The sequence below is a fragment of the Falco cherrug genome, chromosome 4, assembly GCF_023634085.1.
Source record: "Falco cherrug isolate bFalChe1 chromosome 4, bFalChe1.pri, whole genome shotgun sequence".
Classification (NCBI taxonomy): Eukaryota; Metazoa; Chordata; class Aves; order Falconiformes; family Falconidae; genus Falco; species Falco cherrug.
This window is the reverse complement of record NC_073700.1, coordinates 20,216,585-20,228,959: the sequence shown is the minus strand read 5'-3', so window position 1 is coordinate 20,228,959 and position 12,375 is coordinate 20,216,585. Positions and strand designations below refer to the sequence as shown.

The 12,375-nt window shown below is 47.3% G+C and overlaps 1 protein-coding gene and 1 long non-coding RNA gene across 6 annotated transcripts in view; one reads left to right on the top strand and one right to left on the bottom strand.

Moving 5' to 3' along the window:
* Positions 1–5,503, bottom strand: part of LOC114016143 (uncharacterized) — a 210,108-nt gene extending 204,605 nt beyond the window's left edge. For 4 of the 5 annotated variants that reach the window (XR_008732103.1, XR_008732101.1, XR_008732100.1 and 1 more), the window contains exon 1: positions 4,486–4,712. This is a non-coding gene — a long non-coding RNA (uncharacterized LOC114016143). Of the gene's footprint in view, positions 1–4,485; positions 4,713–5,422 lie in introns of those variants that run through there. The other variant, XR_008732102.1, reaches the window with a different exon arrangement.
* A 107-nt stretch (positions 5,504–5,610) lies between these two features.
* Positions 5,611–12,375, top strand: part of PDZRN3 (PDZ domain containing ring finger 3) — a 147,609-nt gene continuing 140,844 nt past the window's right edge. Inside the window, exon 1 of the mRNA XM_055709076.1 lies at positions 5,611–6,637. Within this exon, the coding sequence (XP_055565051.1) occupies positions 5,921–6,637 (717 nt within the window). The 5' untranslated portion in view covers positions 5,611–5,920. The remainder of the gene's footprint in view (positions 6,638–12,375) is intronic.

Sequence of the window (12,375 nt, the reverse complement as noted above, 5' to 3'; positions counted from 1 at the left end):
GCAATCCAAAGACTCTCAGATTTGTCAGCTAAATACAATCCCAAACACCTACCCATGCAAAATGCCACATGTGTGAGTACTGTCTGACAGGTCTGCAACATCCATGTGCGTGAAGAATGGGGAAAAGATGCTCAGTAATTTGTGTTCACTGAGCATTCTCCATTCTCTGAAACATGGGCTGACCTCCACTATTACTAAATTCATCGAACACGCTCCTACAGAATATGCCTCTAAATTATGGCTTGCATTTTATGTCCCACCCATTACCATTGAGTTAATTACAGTCTGGATTTAAACATTATCATTAGTTACAACATGTAAGATGTGTGAAAGGGAATTAGGCATATATAATGTCAGTTCTCTCTCTCTAAATTGTTTAACTAAGGGAGGAAATGACAAAAAAATTATATAGTACAGAATGTGGCGTCTGCATCATAATTTGATACCTACTGCATGTTTTTATATTGCTGAGGAAATTTAAAGACGCAGTGTTTGTGGCCATAGGACTGGATACTGAATGCTTGCTGGGACACAGCCTCCACCGACGTTTGGAATCCTTGTGTAGTTTCAGGCAAGCAGTGGTCAGGTCTGGGCCTCAGTCTCGTAACGCACATCACAGACTTACAGCAACTGCTCACTAAAACTGGCTCCAGTACCAACTAAAGAACAGCCCAGGAAAAGCAGAAATCAATTTCTAGCACTCAGCTGAAGACTTACTGAATTACAACGGGCACTTCTATTAGCCCGCCTTTCATTAAGCCCCGTCTGAAAACACGGCTAATTCTCCTTTACCACAAAGAGGATTGTTCATAATAAAATGTGTAATAAACAACTTCAAGACTCTCAAACACTGTGGTGGTAAACTAATGTAACTATTCAGACAAAGAGCACTCAACACAGTTGACTAACCACATTTCCTAAAAAGCCCCAGAAATAAGAACATTATTTTATATTTTTCCTATCCATATTGATACAGGAATGTATACTTACAGCCAAAGCTCTTGTGAACCTTGCCTCTCAATTATTTGTAAGTAGAACATAAGCTTTACTATGCGTTACGTGAAGAGATGAGAACAAAGCCCGTTACGAAATAGGCTCAAAGGATGCCACTCCTTCAAGTACGTGTCTGAAAACAGCTAGATTTCTGGGGCAGTGAAATAACTCTTAAGCAACTACATAAAAATATGTATGGAACGTCAAGAAAGGATGTTCATGTGCTATCTTTTATTTCTTGCTTAAATGTTTCTACTGAAACAGAGGGATTTGATTTGGATTTTTGATGCAGCTTGTCCTGTTGCTAATACACAATTTACTTTAAGCATCCATTTTAATATTTTATCGACCTTCTACTCATACATGTAAACCCCTGAAATCCTAGCTCAACTGCCAAGCCAGAGCCTAATCTTTTGCAAAATATTTAATATAAATGTCATATAAACCATTATCATTATGGACTGTCTCTACTGTGGTTGATACGGACTATGCTCCACCATTACAAGACTGACATTTTATTTGGTCCACGTTGGCCAGCTCTTCGGTGTGTCTTCTATTAACGCAAACTTCTGTCTCTATCAGCAGTAAAAACAAGGGATTGAGGCAAATGTAATTGAATTTTAATGACAGGAGCTACACATATAGATAAAGAAAAACATGTAGAACATACATAGTATGGGAAAGGTTATAAAATGTCATAGAACACAGAATCTTTCCAATGTATAACTCTACAGCGCTTCAGTGCTTGGCAATGAATAAAATGTTGATAAGATCTTGACATTTTAGATACATTTTAAATATACTGCATGTATCCAAAATACACTAAACATATTTTAAATATTCTCAGAACCACTGTTTCAGTTTCCAAAAAGCTCCAATTCATGAACTAAGTGCATGAGGAAGACAACATTACATTGGATGTGTCCTCTCAACCTTAGAGGGTTTCCCAGAATCAAGTAAGGCAGAAGAATGACACAGATGATTGCCATAGAGAGGGCTTCGACTCTTTCTCTGCATTACCTAATGGTTTCTATGTTTTTAAAAGCTAACTGATAAAAAAATAAAAGAAATAGAAAGAACCAGAATCTTCTTGCAAAGATCTCATAATCGTAAAATAACGCTAAACTTTACGAACAAAAGGCAAATGAAGAAGTACTTCAAATCAAACTGCATTTGATTTTATGTGAGTTTGGAAACTTCACAGCAGCAGAAAAAACCCAGCAGACTGAATGAAACATACTGCAAAAACCTGTGAGAGTTGCCACTGTGTCTGTGCTACATCCCAAAGTACAAACGGACATGCCCTCACCCTTCTTATGACAGGATAAGGAAAGTTAAATGACAGAGCTCTTAACAGTCCAGTAAGGGTCCCAACCCAGTACACTACCTCTGATGATGAGAGAACTGACTACATAAAAATTACCTTCCTCAGCTGTGGCAATGTAATTTCAGCCCTGGTGGCAATACGCTGGAAACCAAACCTCTTTCCAGTTTCAGACCTCAGGCTTCGAAAATAACATTAAAGGCTCATGTCGAGAGGCTGCTTTTTAAACATTTTTTTCAAGGGAGAACTGAAATAGAAGTATCTCCAGTAGAGAAAGCTCCATTTGTGCCTTCTTGTGTAGATAATAGCAGCAGGGAGAGGGGAACTTCAATTCCCTGTCAGCACTCTGAACTGTACTCTCAATCCAAGACCACAGTGGCCTTCAAACGTTTTAATGTAGAAATAAAGCATCTATTCCTACATAAATGTCACGTTAAAGTATATCACAGAATTCTGCACACCATCTGCCCAGCCATGACTCCAAATGAAAATGTTATTCAAGTTCTTGCCTATATTTTCCATCCAAATATTTGTATAGTTTCAAATAGCCTAAGGAACCTGGTACTGACGTCATTCTTGCTGAAATCCATAAAAGCTCTGCCTCTGGCTTTGACAGGAATGGCCTTGAGCATCCTGTAGCGACAACTTTGAAATACTAAACCAGAACTTCCACTTCTATCGTTGAAGGAAGTAATGTATTTCTATTGCTGTTTACAACCATCCTGAATTCATGAAGCACTTCATAAACTCATGTAAAGAAGGTCGTAAGGTGGTGGTCACATGGGGCACTAATTTAGAGCAATTATCTTAAAACACACTATTCAGAAACAGTTGCATGTATGGATTTCCCCATCAGACAAGGTTCGATACAGCAGCTGCCACAATGAACACCAATTCTCAAGTCACTCATTTGTACTACCTGCATCCCCAGACCACGTACTCTAAAGTTTTATTTCAGATAAAATGCCCACAGAAAAGACTAGATGCCGTGATTAGTAACAGCTATCCAAGCTTTTGTGACAAACTGCAAAACAACGGTGTCCTACTAGCAAAGTCTACCAACATTACAGGCGAAGCATGGAGAATCAGCAGCTTGCACAGCGGGCGGTCCAGGTGGTTGGAGGAAGGAGAGAGATGTGGCATTGCAGCAAGAGCGGTAAGAGAGAGGAGGAGAGGAATCCTGAGGAGGCAGAGATGAGAAAGAGGAGGAAGAGGAAAAAGGCAGTGAAGCACAAGAAGAATGGGATTCACTACTACAGATCAAATAGAATAATCAGAAAGTCGGTAATACACATTAATTAAACTTTATCTCCATGGCCCTGGACTGCACAAGACCTTCAGATGGAGCTAACAGAAAACCTGCATGCACAGTCCTATATTGTTTATTTATTTTTAAACAGAACAAATCTGTAAAAAATTCCTTTAGCTAGGTATATAACCCTAAATATGTGATGCACACTTTCTTTAGTAGGGCAGTGTATACAGCCAAAAGCAACCTTAAGCTTTATGGAATGTTAATAATCAGAATGAAATGAGTACTACAGATGGAATTCATATTTGAAAAGTGAAAACCCTTCATAGTAAAAACTACTTGCCTGAGACTGCATTGGGAACATAGTTGTGTAACCGCTAGTCCGTTACTTTCTAAAGGTCACTTACAGACAAATCATCATCCCAGACGTTCAGAAAATCATTTTACTATGATACAATAGGCATGTACTAAATAAAGGTCATTTCAAACTGAAGTTTCTAGTTGGGCTTCTACTTCGCCATAAAGCAAAACACATTAAAAGAACAATTGAGCTGGTATGTGGCTTTAGCGCATGTGAGAATTCTGCTCCACCATCCACAATGAACAAAGCTGTTCTCTTTTATTGCTTTTTTCAGTGCTTGAATATCTGCCTTGTAAGAGAAATTGGTTTTGCCTAATGCTGTGTCTGGTACTTCAGGTGTGGTCTGGCTAGCTTTTTATAGCATATTCTGGAGTGCTTTTAAATCATCGCCAGGCAGAAACAGATATCAAAAGCGGTAACCTTTTCTGATCCCCCCCACTTACATCCAAGTGGCATTAATGGGACATTAATAGGCTATGCAAACACAGAAAAAATGTATCCCTTTTCCGTAAGGCTTGGAGCAGCACTGCCAGGCTGCTCTGCACTTTTCCTCACCGTTCGTGTAAGGCCGTCCCACCGAAGCACTGCTCAGCCCAAGCCCGAAGCAGCTCGACTAGAGCTGACCCTGGCGGCTGCTTCGCACCGCACCCTCTCCCAGCGTCCCCGACTTCTGCCAACAGCCCCGCCACCCTGCGCTGGGCCAGCCGCCCGCTCGGCACCAGCAGCACCTAAAACTGATGGATTCACACTCCTCCTCCCTCGCCTAGTCCTACCTTGTCACACCGCACCGGGCCCCAGCCTCTGCCCGCACCACCTCCCGCCCCCCACCCTCATCTCCCGCTCCCCTCCTCTCCCACCGCTTCCCCACGGCCGCCCCCTCTGTCCTGCCCTCCTGTCCCGCACCGCGCCTGTCCCGCACCTCTACCGTCGCGCACCCCTCCCGTCCCTAACCTCACCCTCCCGTCCCGCACCCCTCCTGTCCCGCACCCCGTGCCCTGCACCCCTCCCGTCCCTAACCTCACCCTCCCGTCCCGCACCCCTCCCGTCCCGCACCCCGTGCCCTGCACCCCTCCCGTCCCTAACCTCACCCTCCTGTCCCGCACCCCTCCTGTCCCGCACCCCGTGCCCTGCACCCCTCCCGTCCCTAACCTCACCCTCCTGTCCCGCACCCCGTGCCCTGCACCCCTCCCGTCCCTAACCTCACCCTCCTGTCCCGCACCCCTCCCGTCCCGCACCCCGTGCCCTGCACCCCTCCCGTCCCTAACCTCACCCTCCCGTCCCGCACCCCTCCCGTCCCTTCCCTAACCTCACTCTCCTGTCCCGCACCCCTCCTGTCCCGCACCCCGCGCCCTGCACCCCTCCCCGTCCCGCCCCTCACGGCACCCCCTGTCTGTCACCGCCCCCCGTCCCCCCGCCCGGGGCCCCCCCCTCAGGCACGCCTCGCCCGCCGCCCCGCTCCCGCCCCTCGCCCCATCCCGAGGCTCCCGGTTACCTGCCACCGCCCGCTGCGTGCGTGCGTGCGTGGGTGTGTGCCCGGCCGGAGCCCACCGCCACCCCCTCCCCCCCGCACAGAGCCCCCCCCTTGTCCCCGGGCCGCGGACCCGCGGGGGGACCCCCGGGGCGGGGCGGGGCGGGCCGCGCGCGGCGGCGCTGTGCGCAGGCGGCGGCGGGAGAGCGGCACCGGCGGCGCGCGGGGCGGCGGGGCCGGCGGCAGCGGCGGGACCGGGCCGGGCGCCCCGGGACAGAGCGGCCGCGGCGGCTTCCCGGCGCCCTGCGGCTCGCGCGGGGCCGCGGTCCCTCCCGGGCGGCGGCGGCGGCAGCTCCCGAGACTTATTTATTACCGGGTTTTGCCTCCCCGTCCCGTCCCCGCGCTTCGGTTGCTTCGGCTGGGCTTTTGCTATTATTTTTGTAATCATTTCTACCCACGCCCGCCTTTTTTTTTTTTTTTTTTTTTCTCTTTTTCCTTTGCTTCTGGCAAAGCGGCGGGAGGATGGGGTTCGAGCTGGACCGCTTCAGCGGGGACGTGGATCCCGACTTCAAATGCAATCTCTGCAACAAAGTTCTGGAGGACCCGCTGACCACCCCCTGCGGCCACGTCTTCTGCGCCGGCTGCGTGCTGCCCTGGGTGGTGCAGCAGGGCAGCTGCCCCGTCAACTGCCAGCGCATCTCCACCAAGGAGCTCAACCACGTCCTGCCCCTCAAGAGCCTCATCCTCAAGCTGGACATCAAGTGCGACAACCACGCGCGGGGCTGCGAGGCGGTGGTGCCGCTGCAGCACCTGGGCGAGCACGCCGAGACCTGCGACTTCTCCCCCGCCAAGTGCCGCAACCGCGGCTGCCGCCAGGTGCTCAACCTGCGCGACGTGGAGGCGCACATGCGGGAGCGCTGCGAGGCGCGGCCCGCCGGGCTCTGCGAGCAGGGCTGCGGCCTGATGCTGACCCACGGCGAGCGGCGGGCCGGCGGGCACGGCTGCCTGCGCGCCCTGCGGGCCCACGGAGCCGCGCTGCAGGCGCGGGCGGCGGCGCTGGAGAAGGCGCTGAAGAAGGAGGCGCTGCGCGCCGGCAAGCGGGAGCAGTCGCTGCTGTCGCGACTGGCGGCGGCGCAGCTGGAGCTGCAGGTGACGGCGCTGCGGTACCAGAAGCGCTTCACGCAGTACAGCGCCCGCCTCGACGCCCTGGCCCGCGCCCGCGCCGCCTCCCCCGGCAAGGTAAGGGGGGCCCGGCGGCGGCCCTGCGCGCTGCCCGCCCGCGGGGAGGGAGGGGGGTGCCCCGGGCAGCGGGGGGGCGGCGGGGGCCGCTCGGGGGCCGCGTTCCCGCGTGGGGCTGGGGGGGCCCCGCGGGGGAGGGGGGCCCCGCCCGGCCGCGTGCGCGGGTCCGGCCCGCGGAGCCCCCCCCCGCCCCCTGTGAAAGAGCTGAGCTGTGGGCTCTCATAGCCGCGACGTACCGGCTTCCATATGGATGTGTTTTCTGATGTGACCATCGCTGATATCTGGACCCCATATGGCAATTCGCACATCAAAATACCAAGGTCACAGTAGTATTATGCTTTTCTTCATTCTCTCCCCGAAGAAAACTCTAAACAGCAAAACTGGAATTTCCAGGGCTGCGAATGGTATTAAACCACCAGAAATCGACTCCCAGGAGTAACACAAAGCGGAGTGAATTGGAAGAGGCTGTTGCGACCCAATGCTTTCCAGACCCTTAGCTCACCTAGCATCCCAGAATATGGCTTCCTACAAAACACAGCCTTGAGGATTAACTATTACGGAATTCGGACACCTTGCCAGCTATTTCATGTTCTGAAGCCCTAACATCCATGTCCAAATACAAGACATCCGCTGTGCACTTGTGTTTCTTTTTTCCCAGGGTCTCGCAGGGTTCTTTAAAAGCTGAGTTTAGGAGGAGAGAAATTAACTTGACTTCAGCCTTTCAGAATTAGACCGTTTATAAAATGACCAGAATCAAAAGCCAGAGCTACAACAATCCCTAAGTTTTAATTAGAATGAGGCTCCCCAGTGAGGGAAGCCAGAAAAGCCAATTATCTTTTAAATGAAGACATTCAGAGTCCTCCCTATGACCTGGAATGTGCTACCACAGACACAGCAGTATTAAACTGTTCAGAACTGTCAAACATCTGTATTCACACCTTTGGTAATGTTGAGGCTCTAAAAGCTGTGTAAAGGAAACAAAACTTCATGGTAGAGTCTCTTTTTCTCCCTCCCCCGCCTTGTTTTTTTCTTGCTCTTTAGACATCCAGAGCAGAACAACCCAGCATGTTTTGCTAACTCAAACCAGAAATAATATTGTATTGCTAAATGTACTGTTTTAACTTCTGGCAATACTAGGTGGGGTGCTGGTTAAAATCTTAGTAAAACTGTTAAAAATAAATCAGGGGTTCACATTCATATCAAGATTCGGGACAGTTCTCCCCTGTCTCCTCCCTTTCTTACAGCCGCTGGACTTTGCAGTGGCACGCTGCAGAGCTTTCTGCTCCCACAGCTTAGCGCACAGCTGCCCCCGCTCCCTCCTGCACTGCTGACTCCGTACGGTCCTGCTGTCGGAAATCATGGCGCTGAATCTCTGCCTCCACGTCTCTGATCTGAACCTGAAAGCACACCTTTATTCTCTTGCTGCCCCTCCTTCATTTCTTTGTGGCTAGTGTGGGTAATGTCACTTTTGCATTATTTAGCTCCGTAACATCTCGCAAGGTGCTATTAGTGTGAAAGGTGCTACCTCAGATAGATGTAAATGTCCATGGTACGTAGTTTCCAGCAATACTTTTTATCAAATTTATGGATACAGCTGGCTGAGACAACTGTGCTCGTTTTCAGCCGTATTACAAAAGGCTGTTATACAATTTTCTGAAGCAGCGCCTAATCTGAAGAAAGCTGGAAGGTGTCGTGTCACCACAGACTTGTGGTCTAGCGGTCAATCAATTACATGTCTTTCACAGCATTTTGGGCAGCTTTCCAATACTAACAGCTTTAGTCTGCCCAGCTCCCAAAGAAGTACAATCAGGAAACTTGCATCTTTGTGCACTAGAGTTTTTTAAAAGACCCATGGTAATCACCTAGTGCAGGGGATGCTTTACCAATTTTGGGCTATGGCATGCTTCCAGGTTTTTACTCTGGGGTTATTTTCTCAGAGACGCTAGCGTAGCCTGTGCAGTGCACGATGCAGATTGTAACACTCAGCAGGGCATGCATACTTGCCTAAGGGTTAGGTCCCTGAACACATGGATTATGTGCACGATAATGTGGAATAACTGATTTCAATTTCAGAAGCAATTGCGTATTCAAAGCATGCAGCGCCTTTGCTATAGTTATTTAATTATGATCATTATTCATATTTCATGTATTTTTTATAAGATGCAATTGTTTGGTCTGTGTTAAAACACAAGCAGGCCTGGCACTAACAAACCGGGTTCATAGGTTAGATGTGGCAATTGCAAAACTTACAGTAAGATGTTCTGACTCCTCAGTAGATGAAGAAGAAGGATCTTCTGATGGATCTCCCTGCCTGATGGTTGCTTGTTGCTACAGATGTAGGACCAATCTAGAATAAATCAGATGACGTATCCTCTAGTCAAAAGAGAAGAAATGCCCACGTACAGTTCTGTTTAAATGCTTAGTTAAAGGAGAGGTACAATGTTGAGGGACATTAGGCCATTCATGAAGGACTCAAATCTGTGGTCTTTTGGCAGGGTCAGGCTTTTTCAGCAGCTGTGGAGACCCAGGTCTGGGTTTGCCTTAGCATAGACTTCCTTTGTGATACTGCATGAATAGCACAGCTTTCCTGCACTTCAATCTCCCAGTTCTGAAGTGAATTTTATAACACTGCCATAACTATCTTTAGAGAAGACATACACAAGATACATATTTTACACACACACTCATCTGTAAATGTCTCACCATTTAGTAAGTCCCTTAAAGAGATAGATGTGCCTTAAGTGACTCCAGTTGTGTTTTCCATGTGTATTCCCTGCCACTGAGGGAGCATTTTAATTTTACTGTGTATTTACTGGATGTCTGATCTGTGCTCATTCCAAAAGGCAAATCTGAAGGTTTATTTGGAAAACAACTATTCCTTGGTGGGAAGAGGTGAGGCTTATTGTGGACAAGCTTGAAGAGGGAGTGGTAGGGAAGATGGTGTGTCTTACTCAAAATTAGTATTTCCTTTGATCAGACATGTCAGTCCTGAAACATTGAAGCCTAAATAATCAAGAAAAACCTCATACTGTTCAAGTAGTGCTTAATTCTTGCTGAAACGTACCACTGTTCACAGCTATTGATAAGCGGATCTGGTCATTCCTTTGTGTACACAGCCATCAAAGTCCTTTGGGAAGAACTGAGCGGTGAGAATCGGCAGCAGCCCGCAGCGGGTGCCCTTCTGCTGTCCTGACGACTGAAGGCATGGCCGGGCTTTCAGTAAATGCACGAGACATGCAGGAACCAGTTGATGATCTGGTATTTAGGACCTCAAGTTTAATACCTCTTTGGAGGCGGTAACACAAGTTTTAATTCTATAAAATCCAGATGAAGTCCTTTAAAACAAGATGATATTTTTTTCTCAGACCGTCCCCAAGCAGGATCCACTGGGCTGGTCCTGGCAGCCCTCTCACTCGTAAACGAGGAGCTGAAGTGCCTCCTGTAATGAAGACAGACCTACGTAGCCACAGCACTACCAAAGAAATTAGAGTCTTCCAATATCTAAAGGGAAAGGCAGTCTATTAGCTCCACATTACTCAGCTGGGAAGTACAGTAATTTCAAGAATTACGTTTAAGAGTTCTGTTCAGCTGTGGGAATACAACATGCCAGGAACCATCAGGTCTGCTGCCGAACCAGATGACGGGGCAGAGCTGGATGCTGGCCACCGCATTTCCAGTTACCTCACTGTTTAATGATTGTTTCGCTGGAACGTGAGACATGTTTGAGGGGAAGAGAAAGGCAGAGCCCTGGAAAAATCATTTGCATTGTGGCTTCCTCATGAAGCGAAGAAGATTGTTAAAGAAATTAAGGTTTGAGATGTGAATCTGCAGAAGTAGCCAAGTGTTAAGGCAAGGCACTGGTGCCGGGGCGGTTCAGCACAGGTGGGAGGATTAGCGCTCTGCAGTGGCATGTGGGTTGTGCTCTGTAACATGACTCTGCTGCCGCAGAGGAGATGGAGACAGGGTACAAATCCATCAGAACTGGCTGGAAAGCTTCTTCAAAACCCCCGTGGACAGTTTTCAGGGGTACCTACAGAAACTGCATTGAGGTTTTTTTCACCCCACAACTTTTGACTCATTCAAACCCACCCGCTGCAATACTTGTTCTGCTGAGTATAAAAGCATCAAATCGTAGCCACATAAGGAGGCTTTAATGAAAACATTCAACTTTAATTAGTGAAAGTGTCTTGAGAGCAATGTCGTAATTGTTTCTTGATTGTTCTAATTGATTTGCCTTCTTAAAAAGGCATAACAGGGGAAGTAAACAGTGGCGCTAGCATGTCCTTGTCTTTCAAATCCTGAGTCATCAGTCCCTGAAAGTGGTCTCACAGGACAGGAAATATGTTCCTTGAAATCCTGCATGAGGTCTGGGTCTGAAGACTTGCAGGGAAATAGCCTTTACTTCATTTATCAATCCTCTTCTGGGTACCTGATGCTTGCTGATGCTGGGTGTAGTCAACCTCAAGATCAGTCAGAGCTTATTCATGTTTCTCTGTATCAAGACCAAGTCTATTATTTATTATTTGACCTGCAGGAAAGACAACGATTGCAAACTGACATGAAAACTGTAAACCAAATTTTCAGGTGGAGTACATTGGTGCAGCTCCCCTGCGGCAGTGGAGATCTGAGCATGCGGTCAGTGGAGCTCTGCCAATTTACGCTGGCAGGGAATTGGGTTTTGTTATCATCCCCCAATCTGTAGGAGTAATTCAGTAATCCAGGATTACTTTGACATTTTTTATGAGTTTAATAGACATTAATATTTGATTGACAACTTCAAATTGACATGTTGGAAGAAAAATGCACAAACAGAAACCAGCTGCCCTGAATTATAATGTAACTGTTGTAATTTTTGTCATTAATTGGTTATGAAAACCAGACTTGTAAGACAACTTCCTCAAATTTTGGTGTTCGTAACTTTTTCACTCTGTACTTGAAACAAAGGAAAAGATCTTGGAGGTAGCAAGGTTCCTATATATCTGTAGATGCACAACATACCGACCCTATTCTGATTTCTAAACCAAAAAATAGTTATTCACATGGGTTCTGTGGCTGCTGTGGTCTGTTGTGTAGTATTGTAGCATTGTGCTGTTAACAACAGCCACTTGATTGAGACCGAAGTTAGTACATTGCGAGGATTCAGTAGTCTTCAACGGTACATGCACTTAGATTTTGTCTTAATGAAAGTTAGTGGACATAAGTAGCATCACTGTGTCGTGAAGGACATTTCACATGAGCTTGTATCTGTAGTTAGGAGCAAGCTGGGGCAAGAGGACAGGGCAATAGATCATGTTTACACAGCCCCCTAAATACTACGGGTCCATCCAGTCTATTTTTGTTACACATTTTTTGTCAAATCAGAGAACTGTTCGCTGCAGGATGTCATATTTTAGGGAATTAACATAATGATTTTCAACGATGGAAGATTTCTGTTTTGCTAGTGTTAAAATTCCAAAGAAAAAATTTATTCATGGCAGGCGCTGTGAATAGCAATTGGCATCCCAGGCCTTTTGCAGAATTTGTAGCAGTTTTGTTTAATGCTGTTTTCTAAAACCGACCAGGGAATTTCTGTTGTATAACTCCTTCTATTTGATACTGTTTAAAACAAGGTCCTGTAGCTAGCACTCGAGAGAAACAACATAAAAATGCAGTCCTAAGATTCAGTCACCCTCAAGTACTGGGAAAGTCAAGAATTTGACTACTGGAAACATGGAGTATTTTACATAACACATCACATA